The 20,184-nt window shown below is 41.1% G+C and overlaps 1 protein-coding gene across 8 annotated transcripts in view; it reads right to left on the bottom strand.

Annotated features, from left to right (window-relative positions):
- Nucleotides 1-4,443: 4,443 nt before the first annotated feature.
- Nucleotides 4,444-20,184, bottom strand: part of COMMD1 (copper metabolism domain containing 1) — a 246,976-nt gene continuing 231,235 nt past the window's right edge. For all 8 annotated transcript variants that reach the window (XM_063648682.1, XM_063648685.1, XM_054474960.2 and 5 more), the window contains one exon: nucleotides 4,444-4,668. In XM_063648682.1, the coding sequence (XP_063504752.1) occupies nucleotides 4,558-4,668 (111 nt within the window). In that variant the 3' untranslated portion in view covers nucleotides 4,444-4,557. The remainder of the gene's footprint in view (nucleotides 4,669-20,184) is intronic.

Consider the following 20,184-nt stretch of genomic DNA (forward strand, 5'->3'; position numbering starts at 1 on the left):
GACCATCCCCCAAATAAGGAAAACTTAATTGCACTTACATAAAAATTGTGATTTCTCAAATTTTGAGGTCAAAACCTGTATACTCTACAACTAGAGGTAAGCTTAAGCTAATCATATTCTATTTTAGTTTTCCCTTCTGCTAAATCACCATTTAAAATATTTGTAAACCTTGGTTGTAAAGCTGGACACCTAAGAATTCAAAATAGCAATTGTCCCACAAACCCCATCCCTTCCAGTATCATGTTCTTTTAGGAAAGTATTCAATTATTTCTCAGCTGATCCTAGGATTCCTTCTATATCTTGTCCCTTTCATTGGTTTAGACATTTACTATACACTTTGGGGCTGGGTGCAGTGGCTCATGCCTGTCATCACAGCACTTTGGGAGGCAGAGGCGGGTGGATCACCTAAGGTCAGGAGTTCGAGACCAGCCTGGCCAACATGGTGAAACCCTGTCTCTACTAAAAATACAAAAATTAGCTGGGAGTGGTGGCGCATGCCTGTAATCCCAGCTACTCGGGAGGCTGACACAGGAGAATCGCTTGAACCCGGGAGGCAGAGGTTGCAGTGAGCAGAGATTGCACCACTGCACTCTACCCTGGGCGACAGAGTAAGACTCCTTCTCAAAAAAAAAAAAAAAAAAAGCCCAGGCACGGTGGCTCACGCCTGTAATCCCAGCACTTTGGGATCATGAGGTCAGGAGTTCAAGACCAGCCTGGCCAAGAAGGTGAAACCCCGTCTCTACCAAAAATAAAAAAAAATTAGCTGGGTGCAGTGGCAGGTGCCTGTAATCCCAGGTACTCAGGAGGCTGAGGCAGGAGAATCGCTTGAACTCAAAGGGCGGAGGTTGCAGTGAGCCAAGATCGCGCCACTGCACTCCAACCTGGGCGACAGAGTGAGACTCCATCTCAATAAATAAATAAATTAAAAAGAAAAAAAAGAAAAAAAAACACAAAAAGATGCTTACTGTACACTTCAGAAAACAGTATTTTCTAACATCTGTTTAGCATTTATTTCCCTTTAATTTCTATTTCTATTATTTTCTAAATGTTCACTCAGGTGTAAAAAAATAACTTCAACAATTAATAGTTTGACATGATGTCAGCTATTTAAGATACTCAGTGTCATCCTCTGCTTTTCACCACCTTCTTGCATTTGGGGGCGAAGAGTTAAACTACTTTTTTTTTAATGCTGCAACTCTTTTTGAATCATTATTAAAATAAGACTGAGGGAAGAGAGGTTATATAAAGGAAATAAAGAGTCTATAATGGAATTTAGGCTTTTGCTGTTACAGCTGAGAAGAACTAGAGCTTCCAAGGGAAGTCTGACCTAAGAATAAGACCAAATCTTTTGCTTCTTATCAACACACTACCAAAGTCTGGAGTTATTTTCTGACTTTATTCTGAAAGCTAACTTTTAGCTTGGCTGGACTGTTTTTTTCTTTTCTTCTCTCGTTTCTCTCTCTCTCCTCTTTCTCTCTCTCTCTCTCCTTTTATTTTTTAGAGATGGGCTCTTGCTGTTGTTGCCTGAAGCCCCAAACTCCTGGGCTCAAGGCATCCTCCTTCCTCAGCCTCCTGAGCAGCTTGGACTTGAGGCCTGTGCTACCACACCCAGCTAATGGGCAGGAATGTTTCTAAACAGACTGAATTTAGAGTGCTTATTGCTCAAGCAGGGATAATTTCTACAAGGTCCAGTTCAGGCTGAGATTTTTATTTTGTCCCTAATTTCCTGAAATCAAAACAAAGTGGTTTTAATCTAGGATCGCAGAGGTAGAAAACCTAGTGGGGTCACTGGGAACTTCATGCCTGTTTTCTCCTTCGCTGGTCCTTTCTCCATGCTTTTATTGTTACCAGGCAGATGTCCTGGTTTAATGTAAGTGTCCCTTACAAAACTTTCTAAGAACTTAGTCCCAGAAAATACAAAAAATGATGATAGCCAATTAGGCAAGAGAGGGGGTAATTTAGTCTTATACTTTCTCAGAGGGAATACAAATTAATACAGCCTTCCTGGAGAGGAATTTGGCAATGTTTATCAAAGTTAAAAACTGTGTACTAGGCCGGGTGCAGTGGCTCACGCCTGTAATCCCAGCACTTTGGGAGGCCAAGGCGGGTGAATCACTTGAGGTCAGGAGTTCGAGACCAGCCTGGCCAACATAGTGAAACCCTGTCTCTACTAAAAATACAAAAAAAAATTAGCCGGACGTGGTGGCAGGTGCCTGTAATCCCAGCTACTCAGGAGGCTGAGGCAGGAGAATCACTTGAACCCGAGAGGTGGAGGTTGCAGTGAGCCAAGGTAGCGCCACTGCATTCCAGCATGGGTGACAGAGTGAAACTCTGTCTCTAAATAAATAAATAAAAATGTGTACTCCACTTCTGGGAATTTATTCAAGGAAAGTCAACTCTTCTCCTAGTTCTAGCCTTCTTTCTGTACATTAGATTGATGGGTCATTAACTGCTCTTAGTCTGTTTCTGTATTTTCATAATAGACTATAATAAACATATATACCTTTGATAATAAAAAATTAAAAGTCATCAGTAAATATAAAATATACCCTGTTAGAAACAACCAGTTTTTGATTTTCTTTTTAATTCTTGAAAACTCAGTATACATTAACTGTAGTTCTTCCAATGACCTAGGGTTTGGGAATACAATTTTAAAAGCCCGTGGCCACTCTTGTAGCTATTACTTTCATGGGATGACCTAAACAGAGCTTCAGACTATGACAATGATTTCCTCTCCTTGTGGCCCATGTGCTGTTCCTTCACACTTCCACAGACTTCCATGGGATATGTGAGTCAATACTAAGGTGGTAGCTCTAGTTATTCCTTCCAAGGACATCTGGAATCCGATTATCTGATGAGATATTCTATTGCTCCATTTTACAGCAGGAGACCTTATCAAAATTCTCCTAGATTACATGGCAGCAGCCCTGGGAACAGAAGGCAAGTTTAAAATAGTTGTTTTTTTTTTCCAAACCACATTCCTTTCTTGAATCTATTTACAGTACTGTTTCAAGATGTTTTCTGAAGGGTCCACAGGGGCTACATTGAAAACCTTCTGGTTATTGTTTGCTAACTGCTGGGATGGTTTTAATCAGAGAAGAAGCCAATAATTTCAGCTTGGGTGTTAGAAGAGCTCCTGAAATGTCTCCAAACTGATTTAGGAGAAACTGCTTAACAGAAGATGACTTATTCCTGTCCTGAAACAAACTCCTTAGCATGGACATATGCTGTAACCACAGACGAAGAGAACCACATTTTTTGAACATATTATACCCCAAAGGCATCTTAGATTTCTAAATATTATCAGTATCAGATGACAAAACCTGTTCAACAAGGACCATAGCCTCAATATGCTGGTTGACAGCCTCCTCCTTTGGAATATTCTTGGTGTTTGGTAACTTCTCTAGTAGGACCTAGTTTTTTTTACACTAGTTTTTCTTAAAGAAATTTTTTGAAAGGAGTTTTATTTTAATGACTCAGGTAAAATTTTCTGAGGTAAAAGACCTCACATCTGTCTCAGCAGACATCTGCCCCTTCCCACGATCCTGACTTGAGGCAAGTGAAGGGAGTCCCTTTGTTGCGAGGCCAATTTAGTTCTAGGTTCCAGAAAAGCCTGAGTCTCTCAGTAGTTCAGATCAAACCAGATGCCCTAGATTTAAGCAGAACTAATCCAAATGCCCAAATCAGTTTCAGAAGGATCTCAGGTTTTAACTAGGGTCAGGTACATCTTTTCTAGGTTAGGTAGGTGCTCCTATGCCTCAGCTAAGGACATAGCACTTTGGTCAGCCCTATATTTGCATGATAAAAGCTTTTTTTTTCCCTACTTTAAAAATAATTCCTGCATGATTTATCATGTATAAATTCTTAAAACCCCACCCAGGACAAACCACTATATCAAGGATTTCCATTGTTGATCCCTCTCACCCTAATCCTATTGAATCCAAGTCTCTGGGGATAGGGCCCTGGAAGCATCCTTTTTTTTTTTTTTTTTTTTTTTTTTTTTTAATGTAAATGCTTTTCTCATGCCTGTAATCCCAGCACTTTGGGCTTTGGGAAGCCAAGGCAGGAGGATCACTTGACCCCAGGAGTTCCAGACCAGCCTGGGCAATATGGTGAAACCCCATCTCTACAAAAAATACAAAAATTACCTGAGTGTGGTGGCATGCACCTGTAGTCCCAGCTACTTGAGAGGGCTGAGGTGGGAGGCTCGCTTGAGTCCAGGAGCTTGAGGCTGCAGTGAGCCATGACTGCACCACTGCACTCCAGCCTGGGCAACAGAGCAAGACTCTGAATTTAATAATAACAACAAAAAAGTGAATGCTTTTACAAGTACCCCTTGTAACATTTATGCACACTGAAGGGTGAGAACCTCTGCACTGGAACAACTGTAAGAGTAAATGAAAGCTAGAAAAAAAGAAATCTGAGCAAGCAGAGGCAGGAAGATTGAATGCGAGGATTTAATACCAATGCGGGCACAAGAATTTTTTTAAAAAAGGTCAGCGGTACAGATCATGAACAACTTGGTTTCAACAACTCCAACTTCCTCATACATCATCTTCAGTTAGGCTGGCTGATCAGTGTGTTGATACTTTCTTCTACCTCTGACAGCGTCTTCAGAATTTGGTTGACTTTGACCTCGTCAAATTCCAAACACAGAAATTCAGATTCCTGGAAAACATAAAAGGATATTTTAGAGGGAAACCGCAAGATTGCCAAGGCCATCAGGCATTACCAAACTCAAAATATCTAGGGTCCCAATCCAGCAAGCCCAGCTCAGACCTTAATATCGAAGTGATATTTTACCCAGCAAAGCATATGCACATAATGCCCTAAATAAAAGTGCTTTTATGATGGTGTTTCATATTGAAAAACAAGAGGCATACAAATGTCAGATGTTCTCACTAGGAGGCATATGAGAAGCTCGTCCTCTTTGTCATCTCATTTGATCCTCTAATAATTTTTAAGGTAAGAACTTGAGTAGTGCTGTTTTAAAAATGAGGACCCTGAGGCACAAAGAGGTTAACCTGTATCAAAAATAAATACCATAAAAAGGCAGAATCAGACAGTGAACTCTCAGCTCTGGATGACGCTGAAGTCCATACTGTCTCCACAGCACCTTGGATTACAAAAATGAAAGGAGAATTTTGACTGACTCTGATGGACTCTGAGTTAGTCTGGGAAGTGAGCTAACTTGGATTTAGTGGTTATGCCAGAAATTGTGACAAGTTGGTTGGGAAACATGAGCCAGATAACTGAAAGATAACCAGATCTTGAAATGGCAACAAACATTTCTGGGGTCCTTCCACTTGCTGCAAGCCAACCCTCCTCACAGCTCCCTTAAATACATTCCTTCAATCACTGTTACGATTGGTCAATCAATCCTAGGTTAGGTAGATGGTAGATATCAAAAAATAAGATTTTTTTTTTTTTCTCTCTGTTGTCCAGGCTGGAGTGCAGTGGCATGACCATAGCTCACTGTAGCCTCAAACTCCTGGGCTAAAGCGATCCTCCCACCTCAGCCTCCTGAGTAGCTAGGACTACAGGTATGCAACCATGCCCAGCTAATTTAAAAAGAAATTTTTTTTTTTTTTTTGTAGAGACGGGGGTGGGGGGAATCAGTATGTTGCCCAGTAGTAAGATCTCTGAGTTATGGTAGCAGGAATTTCATGTACACTGGACAAATTCTACATCTGCATTATCTTGAGAGACAAGGATAAATTTTATGTATCTAAGAGCAACTACATTCAAAATCCTTCAGAACAGTAATCAAGTAATTTTAGAGCAGTATGAATCCTTACAGAGCATATAATCCAATTGCCTTGTTTTCTAGATAATTAAATTAAGCCCCAGGCATGTTAAATGATGTGGCTAATGTCCCTCTGTTGATGACAGTCACTAAGTCAATGTTCTTTTCTCTGTATTTTCCTATCTAACTACTGAAAAGTATCAGAATATACCAGCCCCAACTTTGCCACTTTGGCATATAGGTTATTTTGTGCTGAAGGCAATTGAGACTCAACAGATGGAAAAATAAGTCTTGGAGTTTCCCTTATCTGGCCAAGAGCAGAAACTTCTAAAAAATGAGAACTGCCAGGCCAGGCATGGTGGCTCATGCCTGTAACCCCAGCATTTTGGGAGGCTGAGGCAGGAGGATCACTCGAAGCCAGGAGTTCAATACCAGCCTGGGCAATAATAATGAAACCCTATCTCTAAAAATTAAAAAAAAAAATTTAAAAAAGCCAGACATGATGGTGTGCACCTATAGTCCTAGCTACTTGGGAGGCTGAGGTGGGAGGATTGCTTGAACCCAAGAGGTGGAGTGAGCCTAGCAACGTGGGTGAGACCTTGTCTCAAAAAAAAAAGAGAGGGTGAGAACTGCCATAAATCCCTCTCTGGGGAAGTTTTATGGGCACAAAAAAGATGGAAAGCTGACACCACGATGAGCCTGCCCAAACCTTAGTAAAATAACTCTTATCTACTATTAGATTCACCATATACTTAATTCCCATAATTTACTACCTTTAGAAGACCAAACCCTTCTTCCTTTGTCTAGTCACTTCTCTCCACAATTTATCTTCCTTTGTTAAAATGGTATGCAAGCTTTCAAGTCTAACTGCCTCTTTGGGTTTTCTTTTTTTTTTTTTTTTTCTGTTAAGCTTGTGTGCATACAAAATTAAAAATACTTACATTAGTAAAATTTGTAATTTTTTTTCTCCTATGAATCTTTTGTCAGTTTAATTTGCAGGCCTTATACATGAACCTAAGAAGGCAGAGAAAAAGTTTTTCCTCCCCTACAATACTATGGCATTTCCTACCCCCATCTCCAAAGTGGTAGTTAAAGGAAGGCCAACAAGCTTCTTCAGAAGGAGGGTGTCACTTTGCCATCAGCCAGAAGAACATTCAGGAGTTGATTTTGCTGTTGCTAAGCTGCTAAGCTGAGTCTACAATGATGATAGTGAACATCCCCCAAGGAGAAATAAGTACAAAGAGAAAGAAGGGGCCTCTTGGATGAAAGGCTTCCAAAGACAGGGAAGGCAGCTCTCATTGCCTACAGGAGTCCTGTCCTCAAACATGTATTTGGATAGGAGAGAAGTGCAGTCTCATATGTGAGCTTAGAAACTTTGCCAAGTTTTCATTTAGTCCAAAGCAAAAACCAAGTTTAAACAAAGAAAGAATATTAATTAAGTGTTCAAGCTGTAAGAGGGGTTATCTCCTTTTGGAAAGAAAAGCAAATTTATGACAAATTAGGCAGTTCAGTTGGCAAAATTTAGAACAGCTCTCAGATGTGAAAGCCTGTTCTTCATTCAGTTTTATTGAGGCCTTTAGTTTGACTTTAAAACAATTTTTTTTTTTTTTTTTTTTTTGAGACAAGAGTCTCTCGCTCTGTTGCCCAGGTTGGAGTACAGTGGCCCGATCTGCAACCTTTGCCTCCCAGGTTCAAGCGATTCTCCTGCCTCAGCCTCCTGAGTGGCTGGGATTACAGGTGTGCACTACCATGCCTGGCTAATTTTTTTTTTTTTTTTTTCAGTAGAGACAGGGTGTCGTCATGTTGGTCAGGCTGATCTCGAACTCCTGACCTCAAGTGATCCAGCTGCCTTGGCCTTCAAAGAGCTGGGATTACAGGCACGAGCCACTGTGTCTGGCCTAAAACAATTTTTTAAACATCTGGCCTTGGACACAATGGTCTAGAAATTAGTGATTACCAGTAACTAACATATATATTAAGGACATTGATAAAAAAAGATGACGTAGCCTATATTTCACCTCAGTGAAAGTAAGTTATAGTAATAAATCACCTGGTTTTCTATGTATAGGCAAAGAGATTACCAGGAACAATATTCATAGAGATAGGAGCAACTGAGTAAGGCATGTTTAAAAATAGCCAGGATCTTTTCTGACTAAGGGATCATTAGTTTGTTGTAGGTTTCAGGACTCATTTGTGATTGGACCTCTATGTATGAATGAAGCTCAGTTTATTTTTGAGGGATGCCAAATACTAGACAAAGAGTAGGCTAAATAAAGAAGTCCAGGCCCAGTGTGGTGGCTCATGCCTGTAATGAGCACTTTGGGAGGCTGAGGCGGGTGGATCACGAGGTCCGTGATCAAGACCATCCTGGCTAACATGGTGAAACCCCGTCTCCACTTAAAATACAAAAAATTAGCCAGGTGTGGTGGCAGGCCTGTAGTCCCAGCTACTTGGGAGGCTGAGGCAGGAGAATGGCGTGAACCTGGGAGGTGGAGCTTGCAGTGAGCTGAGATCACGCCACTGCACTACAGCCTGGGCAACAGAGAAAGACTCTATCTCAAAACAAATAAAATAAAAAATAAATAAAGAAGTCCAAAGTTAAACAGATATATTTTCCATCCCAATCTTCACCTTTCTCCCCTTGAAATAATGCACATTAACAGCCTTCAAAAGCGACATGTAAGCATACATGACACTTGAAACTGTTTACTTAAAACTGTATTACCAAGGCCCACTTTCATCTAGTTATGCTATCAAAATATTTTATAAGGAATTCAAGAGCCTTTAAACTGGGGCTTAACATATAGAAATTTCTTCACATTTTGCATTTGGCTCGGGTACACTACGGAAAATACATCTGATGCACTTGAAAACAGAGGCCGGGCACGGTGGCTCACACCTGTAATCTCAGCACTTTGGGAAGCCGAGGCGGGCGGATCAGGAGGTCAGAAGTTCGAGACTAGCCTGATCAACATGGTGAAACCCTGTCTTTATTAAAAATACAACAATTAGCCAGGCTTGGTGGTGGGCACCTGTAATCCCAGCTACTCAGGAGGCTGAGGCAGGAGAATCGCTTGAACCTGGGAGAGGGAGGTTGCAGTGAGCCGAGATTGCGCCACTGCACTCCAGCCTGGGCGACAGATTGAGACTCCATCTCAAAAAAGAAAAAGAAAAAAAAAAGCCACATAAAGCTGGCTATGTTTCATAAAGCTTATTACCCCAGATTTTTCTTTTAATTTCATTTGTTGACACAAAGGGACTCTTTACTGAGCACAAACTTTGGCCATAAAGCCTATCTTCTGTTTGGACTGTCCTTTCATATGCTTAAAATAACCCTTTGACCCACAACTCTGCAACTGTCTTCTGTGTTTAACCACAGCGGAAGGAGGGGAGAGAAAGAGAGAAAGAGGAAGAGGGAGTGCAAGCACTCAAGAATGAACACATATGGCAGACATTAAAATTGGCAATGGCTCCTTGAAGGGCAACTGAATAATGAATAAGAAACCCAGTAGCACTGAACATTGTCTGCCAGAGAAGTTCAAAACATCTTCATAAGTAAGCCTGTGTTCACCACTCATTCCCACACTTCTGTGGCTTTCTCACAATTATCACTGATACTGCTCCTTTACTTCAAGAGACCTGGAATCCCAGAAATAGCTTCTCTGTAGCAAAAGATCACCCAACTTCCTTCCTAAGGAACCACTGGCCCCAATTAAAATTTTATATTTTCCTGAAAACTGTGCTGATTATTTTCCATTTGTCCTTTCCTATTCATTATCTTCCCTTCTCTGTCTTATTCCATGTCCTGCGGGGCTGTTCTCAAAAAATTGTGTCATTCCTTACAGTTGGGTTCAGGCAAGAGGAGAGAGAGGTTATTATATTAATTCCTCTGATATTTCCAATATTTTCTATGTAGGGTATCGTTTCTTCATTTCCTATTTTATTTACTGGTCTCAATCACTATTTCTTCTGGTTCACAAAGCCAACAGTACACACATAAAGCTAAGTCTCTTCAGACTGCTGAAGCATAGAATCACCAAATACAAACTCCAAGGTTGAGCAGAGCAAGGACCGTCATCATGCCTAGGTTGGTAAGAAGGTTGCCCTCCAAGTATTAAATAATAGGATAAGCTAGAACCAATATTTGATATTTTCTATTATCATTTGATACTGATATTTTATTTTATTTTTAGACGGAGTCTCGCTGTCACCCAGGCTGGAGTGCAGTCGCGTGATCTCAGCTCACTGCATCCTCTGCCTCCCAGGTTCAAGCAATTCACCTGCCTCAGCCTCCCAAGTAGCTGGGACTACAGGCGTGTGCCACCATGCCCAGCTAATTTTTTATATTTTTAGTAAAGATGGGGTTTCACTATGTTAGCCAGGATGGTCTCAATCTCCTGACTTTGTGATCCACCCGCCTCAGCCTCCCAAAGTGCTGGGATTACGGGCGTGAGCCACCGTGCCCGGTCTTGAAATATCTTATATGGTAGCACTTTGATATCTTAAGAATGAAAGGAAGGGAAGGAGGGAGGGAGGGAGGCAGGCAGAAGACTAGGAGAAGGAGGAGGAAGAACAACAACATCAACAACTAAGATGAGATTTCATTAAGAATTTGCTCTTCAGTTTAATTAGATCCCGTCTGTCAATTTTTGCTTTCATTTCAATTGCTTTTTGGTGATTTCGTCATGAAATCTTTGCCCATGACCATGCCCTGAATGGTACTGCCTAGATTTTCTTCTAGGATTTTTACAGTTTTGGGTTTTACATTTAAGTCTTTAATCCATCTCGTTTTTTTTTTTTTTTTTTCTTTTTTTTAGACAGAGTCTCACACTGCCGCCCAGGCTGGAGTGAAGTGGTGCCATCTCAGCTCACAGCAACCTCTGCCTGCTGTGTTCAAGCAGGCATTCTCATGTCTTAGCCTCCCAAGTAGCTGGGACTACAGGCGCATGCCAACATGCCTGGCTAATTTTTGCATTTCTAGTAGAGATGGGGTTTCACCATTTTGGCCAGGCTAGTCTTGAGTTTCTGATCTCAAATGATCCATCTGCCTCAGCCTCCCAAAGTGCTGGGATTAGAGGCATGAGCCACTGTGCCCAACCTCATCCATTTTTTTTTTTTTTTTTTTTTTGAGATGGAGTCTCGCTCTGTCTCCCAGGCCGAAGTACAGTGGCACGATCTTGGCTGACTGCAACCTCTGTCTCCTGGGTTCAAGCAATTCTCCTGCCTCAGCCTCCTGAGTAGCTGGGACTACAGGCATGTGCCACCATGCCTAATTTTTTTGTATTTTTAGTAGAGATGGAGTTTCACCATGTTGGTCAGGCTGGTCTCAAACTCCTGACCTCAAATGATCTGCCTGCCTCAGCCTCCCAAAGTGTTGGGATTATAGATGTGAGCCACTACGCCCGGCCCCCTGGCCTCATCTTGAGTTAATTTTTATATAAGGTGTAAGGAAGGGGTTCAGTTTCAATTTTCTGCATATGGCTAGCCAGTTCTCCCAGCACCATTTATTAAATAGGGAATCCTTTCCCCATTGCTTGTTTTTGTCAGGTTTGTTGAAGATCAGATGGTTGTAGATGTGCAGTCTTATTTCTGGGTTCTCTATTCTGTTCCATTCGTCTATGTGTCTGTTCTTGTGTCAGTACCATGCTGTTTTGGTTATTGTAGCCTTGTAGTATAGTTTGAAGTCTGGTAGCATGATGCCTTCAGCTTTGTTCTTTTTGCTTAGGATTGTCTTGGTTATGCAAACTCTTTTTTGGTTCCATATGAATTTTAAAATACTTTCTTCTAATTCTATGAAGAATGTCAATAGTAGTTTAACAACAATAGCACTGAATCTATAAATTACTTTGGGCAGTATGGCCATTTTCACAATCTTGATTCTTCCTATCCATGAGCATGGAATGTTTTTCCATTTGTTTGTGTCCTCTCTGATTTCCTTGAGCAGTGGTCTGTAGTTCTCTTTGAAGAGGTCCTTCATTTCCCTTGTTAGCTGTACTCTTAGGTATTTTATTCTCTTTGTAGCAATTGTGAATGGGAGTTCATTCATGACTTGGCTTTCTGCTTGCCTGTTGTTGGTGTACAGGAATGCTTGTGACTTTTGCACACTGATTTTGTATCCTGAGACTTCGCTGAAGTTGCTTCAGCTTAAGAAGCTTTTGGGCTGAGATGATAGGGTTTTCTAGATATAGGATCATGTCATTTGCAAACAAAGACAATTTGACTTCCACTCTTCCTATTTGAATACCTTTATTTCTTTCTCTTGCCTGATTGCCCTGGCCAGAACTTCCAATACTATGTTGAATAGGAATGGTGAGAGAGGGCATCCTTGTCTTATGCCGGTTTTCAAGGGGAATGCTTCCAGCTTTTGCCCATTCAGTATGATATTGGCTGTGGGTTTGTCATGAATGGCTCTCATAAAAGAAACTATCATCACAGCAAACAGGCAACCTACAGAGTTGGAGAAAATTTTTGCCATCTATCCATCTGACAAAGGTCTAATATCTAAATCTACAAAGAACTTAAATTTACAATAAAAAACCCATTAAAAAGTGGGCAAAGGAAATGAACAGACACTTCTCAAAAGAAGACATTCATGCAGCCAACAAACGTGAAAAAAAGCTCAACGTCACTGATCATTAGAGAAATGCAAATCAAAACCACAATGAGATAACATCTCATGCCAGTCAGAATGGCAATTATTAAGAAGTCAAGAAACAACAGAAGCTAGTAAGGTTGTGGAGAAATAGGAATGCTTTTACACTGTTGGTGGGAATGTAAAATTAGTCCAACCATTGTGGAAGACGGTGTGGCGATTCATCGAAGATCTAGAACCAGAAATACCATTTGACCCAGCAATCCCCTTACTGGGTATATACCCAAAGGAATATAAATCATTCTATTAAAAAGATACATGCACATATGTGTTCACTGCAGCACTATTCACAATAGCAAAGACATGGAATCAACCCAAATGCCCATCAATGATAGGCTGGATAAAGAAAATGTGGTACACACACACCATGGAATACTATGCAGCCATAAAAAGGAATAAGATAATGTCCTTTGCAGGGGACACAGATGGAGTTCAAAGCCATTATCTTCAGCAAACTAATGCAGGAACAGAAAATGAAGCCATTATCCTCAGCAAACTAATCCAAGAACAGAAAACCAAACACCGCACGTTCTCACTTATAAGTGGGAGCTGAACAATGAGAACACATGGACACAGGGAGGGGAACAACATACACTGGGGCCTGTCGGGGGTGAAGTGGGGGGAGGGAGAGCATTAGGAAAAATAGCTAATGCATGCTGGGCTTAATATGTAGGTGATGGGTTGATAGGTAGCAAACCACCATGGCACACGTTTACCTATGTAACAAACCTGCACATACTGCACATGTACCCCAGAACTTAAAATAAAAATTAAAAAAAGAGAGAATTTGCATCAAAAGTCCTGGACAACTGAAACATGGCCTTGTTACTATAACCTGTTCTTATACAATGGATAGCTTATGCTGTATCTTAAAACAACACTTTACAAAAAGAAAATTTGTGACATAATATTTTTTCTTTAGCCTTTGACAAAGTTTTTTTTTTAAAACAATAAATATTACTACCAATGGTTCTTATTCAGGCCATTTTTATCTAGACATAGCCTCATTTCAAACACAATAGCCAATAAGTCCCACATCTACTATGCTCAGAGAGCATGCTAACAAAAGAGAAAAAAATCATACTGCAAATCACAACGCAAGTCATCCTACTGAGGCTGAAAAAGGACTGACATCAGTCTAGGACAGCAACTTAATTACTGAGCAATTAAATTAAAATGACTCACCCCCAAACTCAACAGATACCCATATCGTGCTGAGAGCTATGTGGGACTAAGATAAGAGTCTGCAGGAAGTAACAGAATTTACTCTAATAAATGAACAGAGCAGTGCCTCAGCACCTACCAGGTGCTTTCAGAGCCACAGAATCTTCTAGAGGAAGTGTTTATCCATATTCTCACAATCTCCTAGAAAAGGACTAGGTATTACAGTATTAGTGTAATACAAAAACATTGATTATCACTGGACAATTAGTGATTTTTCTGGAGATGTCATTCAGGCATTTCAAAGAATTTTTGTGACGACAACCTGATGACAGTGTTAGAATGCTTAAAAATTTAAAAGCCTGCAGTCCTATAAATTCTTGTATTCAAAAATAAACTTTACAGGAAACATGAACTTTCAAATGGCTTACTAGAAACTCAAGGAAGAAAGAGACATTTGGTATCTAGGAAATTTCAGATGTACCACTGATGTAAGTTACTGCTAAACAAATCTAAGTGATCAGTTTTCCAAGGGACACACACAGGTTTAATATAAGATGGCAAAATTGGGAGGCCAAGGCAGGTGGATTGCTTGAGGCCAGGAGTTTGAGACCAGCCTGGCTCACATAGTAAAACCCCATCTCCACTAAAAATACAAACATTAGCCTGTAACCCCAGCTATTCATGTGGCTGAAGCACGAGAATCACTTGAACCCAGGAGGCGGAGGTTGCAGTGAGCTGAGATGGTACCACTACACTCCAGCCTGGGCAATAGAGTGAGACTCTGTCTCAAAAACAAACAAACAAAAGGCATTTTTAAAATAAAATAACATCAGATCTTAATTATTCAGAGATTATCCAGGTCCTCTGCTGCTTCTCTTCTGCCACCTTTGTTGGTCCATCTTTTAGATATTTCCACAAGAAGGAAAAATAAAGCAAACTTAAACTGGTTAATCTGACCATATCACAGCAGCTCTGCAAAACATTTTCTGGAAAAGGAGATTAGAGCTATTGGGAGGAACTTTATTTATTTATTTATTTATTTATTTACTTACTTATTTATTGAGACAAAGTCTTGCTCCATTGCTCAGGCTGGAGTGCAGTGGCACGATCTCGGCTCACTGCAACCTCCGCCTCTCAGGTACAAGCAATTCTCCTGCCTCAGCCTCCCAAGTAGCTGGGACTACAGGTGTGTGTGCCACCATACCCAGTTAATTTTGTATTTTTAGTAGAGACAGTGTTTCACCATGTTGGCCAGGCTGGTCTCAAACTCCTGACCTTGTGATCTGCCCACCTCGGCCTCCCAAAGTGCTGGGATTACAGGTGTGAGCCACCGTGCCTGGCTGGGAGGAACTTTAACTGTGACTTCATACTACTTTGGAAAATCATACCCTATGGTGCAATTAGGGCAGAAAAATATTTTTATTCCCAAATATTTCCCTTCCTTTAATGACCAGTACTACTGCCCTCAGCCTAGGTTATGTTTTAAAAACATAAATACTCCCAGGAGAGGTCATTAACACCTTCTATTACTTAAAAATCAAGAGATTTATTTTCTCCCAGGAAGAATGAACCATGTAGTCTGCCTTAAAGCATTAAGAGGGACTGGGGCTAGGGGGTGTAGGACCAAACCCTGCAAAGCACAAGATATAAGAGAATCAGGAAAGTAACAAAGGCAAATTCTTCTCCTTACTCTATAATTCCTATCAGATACACATACAGATCCATAGGTAAAATATTTTCAGTTATTCAGATTCGCTGATCCATACCCTCCATGCCTTCCTTCCTTTCTTTCTTTCTCTCTCCTTCCTTCCTTCCTGCCTGCCTGCCTTCCTTCCTGTCCTTTTTTTCTTTTTTTTTTTGACATGTCTTGCTTTGTTGCCCAGGCTGGAGTGCAGTGGTGCAATCTTGGCTCACTGCACCCTCCGCCTCCCGGGTTCCAGCGATTCTCCTGCCTCAGCCTCCCAAGTAGCTGGTGTGCACCACCACACCCAGCTAGTTATTGTACTTTTTAGTAGAGAAGGGGTTTCACCATATTGGCCAGGCTGGTCCTGAACTCCTGACCTCATGATCTGCCTGCCTCAGCCTCCCAAAGTGCTGGGATTACAGGGGTGAGCCACTATGCCCGGCCCATGCCTTTCTTTTTAAAAAGTATCTTTTTTCTGATGGGGTCTTGGTATGTTGCCCAGGCTGGTCTTGAATTCCTTGGGTCAAGCAATCCTCCTGGCTTGGCCTCCCAAGTAGCTAGGATTATAGGTGCATGCCAACACACCTGGCTTCCATGCCTTTCTAATCACTCAGTTACCAAGGCTGCTAGACATCAAGAAAACCTAGGGAACCTTACAAAGGGGCCATTAGCAAGATAATCTCAATAAAAACCAAAGTCTGAATTTACACATACACACACATACCCTCCTACTGCTGTGTTTCCATTTTTATCTGCAGGCTCAGGGCCTGTGCATTAACAAGGCAATGAGATTCTAAAAACACTATCCACTCAAAGTTGTTTAAATTTCCAAGAAGAGAGAAAGTGGGAATGTGCCAAGAATAGGACCCAGAGGTTCTTCTTTTCGTTTGAGATTTCTTGGTTAGAAAAAAGCTAGAGCCATAATTTAGCTAGATAGATATTCCTGTTCTGCCAATATGTGGTCAAAAGGAACATGTATTTTGGCCCAGGCCACCCTGCCTTGTTTCTGAAAGGAAGAAAATTGTTTTGATCTTGTAAGAATGAGTGGTTCTTTGGTTGGATGAATTATGTACAGCTAAACCAAGAGTAATCACTATTCTTTTTCTCCTAGAGATTTCAAAGCAGTCTGACATACACTCTGTTCCCTGTTATAGGCCAGTGGATAATAAAAGGTAGAGGTACCACCAATGTTTGTTTCACTACTAGAAAAAAAAGAAAAAGAAACTTAGAGATTTTCCCTCATTATGTGAAGCCCATAATTCCCAGCTCTTTGATTCAACCTATCACTGGCTAACCCCTGACTCACATCTGACTCCTGAGTTTTGATACTTTCAAACCCAACTGGTAAACATTTAACAGGGTAGAATGGGAACTAATTAGAAATACCTGATTCTGTATTGATTTACATAAGCACCAGGACTTAAGCATTTACAAAGGGATTTTAGAAACATCCAACAAAATAAAATAAAATGTAGCCAAGTTATATAAACACTAAAAGTTAAATACAATTAAATAATTGGCTAATTTCTCATGCATTAAAGGGCTGTACAAAATAAATAAATATGGCCAGGTGTGATGGCTCATGCCTGTATTTCCTAGCACTTTGGGAGGCCTATGTAGGCGGATCACTTGAGCCCAGGAGTTTGAGACCAGCCTGGGCAACACGGCAACCCCATCTCTACAAAAAATACAAAAAATTAGCTGGGCATGGTGGTGGGTACCTGTAGTCCTAGCTAGTTAGGAGGCTGAGGTGGGAGGATCACCTGAGCCCGGGAGATAGAGGCTGCAGTGAGCTGTGATTGTGCCACTGCACTCCAACCTGGGTGACAGAGTGAGATCCTGTCTCAAAATAAATAAATAAACAAATGGCTAATTTCTATGTTTTTTCTCTTTCTCTCTCTCTCTCTCTCTTTTTTTTTTTTTTTTTGAGATGGAGTCTCGCTCCTGTTGCCCAGGCTGGAGTGCAGTGGCACAATCTCAGCTCACTACAACCTCCACCTCCCCGGTTCCAGCAATTCTCCTACCTCAGCCTTCCAAGTAGCTGGGATTACAGATGCGCACCACCACGCCTGGCTAATTTTTGTATTTTTAGTAGAGATGGGGTTTCACCATGTTGTCCAGGTTGGTCTCAAACTCCTGACCTCAAGTGATCCACCCACCTTGGCCTCCCAAAGTGTTGGGATTACAGGCATGAGCCAACACGCCCAGTCCTGTTTTTTCAAAACATCACACCCTAGTTCATTTTACAACTTTTCATTTTAGGCAGGAATTTTTTTTTTTTTTTTTTTTTTTTTGAGAAAGAGTCTCTCACTTTGTTGCCCAGGCTGGAGTGTAGTGGCGTGATCTTGGCTGACTATAACCTCCGCCTCCCAGGTTCAGGTGATTCTCCTGCCTCAGCCTCCCAAGTGGCTGGGATTATAGGCAAATGCCACCACGCCCAGTTAATTTTTGTATTTTTAGTAGAGATGGGGTTTCACCATGTTGGCCAGGCTGGTCTCAAACTCCTGAACTCAAGTGATCCGCCTGCCTTGGCCTCCCAAAGTGCTGGAATTACAGGCGTGAGCCACTGTGCCTGGCCTTTAGGGAGGATTTAATGATTACCTGTTAAGATTTTCTGTATTTTGCTGGGCGTGGTGGCTCATATCTGTAATCTCAGCACTTTAGGAGGCCAAGATGTGTGGATTGCCTGAGCTCAGGAGTTCACAACCAGCCTGGGCAACATGAAAAAACCCTGTCTCTAAAAAAAAAAAAAAAATACAAAAATTAGCCGGATATGGTGGCACGTGCCTGTAGTCCTAGCTACTTGGGAGGCTGAGGCAGGAGGGCTGCTTGAGCACAGGTCAAGACTGCAGTGAGCTGTGTTTGCGCCACTGCACGCCAGCCTGGATGACAGGGCAAGACTCCATCTCTAAAAAAAAGAAAGAAAAGAAAAAAGAATTTTCTGTATTTTGAAAAACTTTGGCTGAAAGAAATTTGGTTAAAAAATTATTTTTAGGTGCTCTGATTTGATGTGTGGGAAATCATCTTATTTTTGGCTAAGTAGAACTAGTTCCCATATTACAATGGACAGCATACCTGAAGAAAACCACTGAAGAGCTGAAAGGCAAATCACACTGAAGGAGAAATAAATTTCACTTAAATCTCAAAGAAACCAAAATGACAAAACTCTTAGCATATTAAAAAAAGAGTGTTGTTGATTTTAGTTTAAAGTTCAGATTAGGGCCCCTCATCATTCCTGATGAGGTTCATTCCATTTGCAACAACTCAATTTGCAAACAAATTTGATAAACAAACTACAATATATTTACATGAAAGAAACAGAGGAATTGAAGGAAAAAAAAAAACCCAAAAAACCCACAGCTGGGTGCAGTGGCTCATGTCTGTAATCCCAGCACTTTGGGAGGCCAAGGTAGGTGTATCACTTCAGTCTGGGGAGTTCAAGACCAGCCTGGGCAACATGGTGAAACCCATTCTCTACTAAAAATACAAAAATTAGCCAGTGTGGTGGCGCACACCTGTAATCCCAGCTCTTCAGGAGGCTGAGTGAGGCAGGAAGACTGCTTGAGCCCAGAGGTCAAGGCTGTAGTGAGCTGTGATTGGGCCACTGTACTCCAGTTTGGGCAACAGAGTAAGACTCTGTCTCGAAATGAAATAAAAAAAGAATAATAATAAAAAAAAATAAACAAAGTCATCCAGAGTTGCCTGAACATCTGCACATCACTATAGGCCGAACAAAATATGCAATAGTACTTGCTTTCTAAGGATGATAATCTACAGATTAAGATGGGGAAACGCCATAATACATCTAATACAAAAACAGGAACACAGCATCAGCAATGAATTTGAAACTCCTTGGCAGAGGAGGAAAGGAGAAGTGGTACTAATCAAACCAATTCTGGGATTGCAGTTCTTCTCCAACAAAAGGGATCACCAACTTACTCTGCCATCTATCTATTCCCAGCCTTCTCAATGTGGTTTCTCTAAGTTAACTCATGACAGCACCATTAGGCAGAAATAGGCATAGTTAGAAAGCAGCCTTTCTCTTGACCCTTCTCTAGAGAAAGCAAATAAAGCTATGTAAGGAGGGCAAATGTTGAAATGACCAAGGATAAGAGGACTTTCAAATTCAGAAAATGCTGATTGGGGAAAAAAAGTTTTGGATTTTGTTTTTTTGGCTGGGGTGGAGTTGTATGGGTTGTGAGGATTAATTTTATTGGGTTTCCCACTGCAAAAGCTGTTCCTATCTGTTTATATCTCTGTTTATATATGAGGCAAGGTGGCCTCTTATTCTCTGTATTAGTTTGCTAGGGTTGCCACAGCAAAATATCACAGACTGGGTGGCTCATGCAACAGAAATTTTATTTCTCATAGATCTGGAGGCTAGAAGTCCAAGATCAAGGTGTCAGCAGGTGTGGTTTCTCCTGAGGCCTCTCCTTGGCTTGTAGACAGCTATCTTCTCTCATGGCCTTTTCTTTGTGTGCAGGTACAGCTGGTATCTTCTGTGTGTGTGTGTATGTAAGGACACAAGTCATTTTGGATTTGAGCCCTCTCCCCGTGCCCCACAGTCTCATTGTAACTTAACTGCCTCTTTATGTGTTTATCTCCAAATATAGTTACATTCTGAGGTACTGGGAGTTGGAATTTCAACAAATGAATTTTGGGGAGATGCAACAAAATATTCCCCAATGCTTAGAGGGTCCTGTGCTTATCAAGCATCTGGTAAGTGTTTGTGGTTGACGGTGATGATCTCACACCTATTTCCTGATTTGCTGCCCACATGGTACAAATAATAATTTCTGGTATTTAGTCCAGAAATAAGAAAAACACAATGGACCAAAGCTATCTGCTTAATTGCCCAGGTCTGCCAGACCAGTTTGGCAGAAGCCATATCTGGCCTCACCCTCATTGAACTTGATTTTGAAATGTAATTTAATTTAT

This window comes from Pongo pygmaeus, chromosome 12, assembly GCF_028885625.2.
Source record: "Pongo pygmaeus isolate AG05252 chromosome 12, NHGRI_mPonPyg2-v2.0_pri, whole genome shotgun sequence".
NCBI classification, from domain to species: Eukaryota; Metazoa; Chordata; class Mammalia; order Primates; family Hominidae; genus Pongo; species Pongo pygmaeus.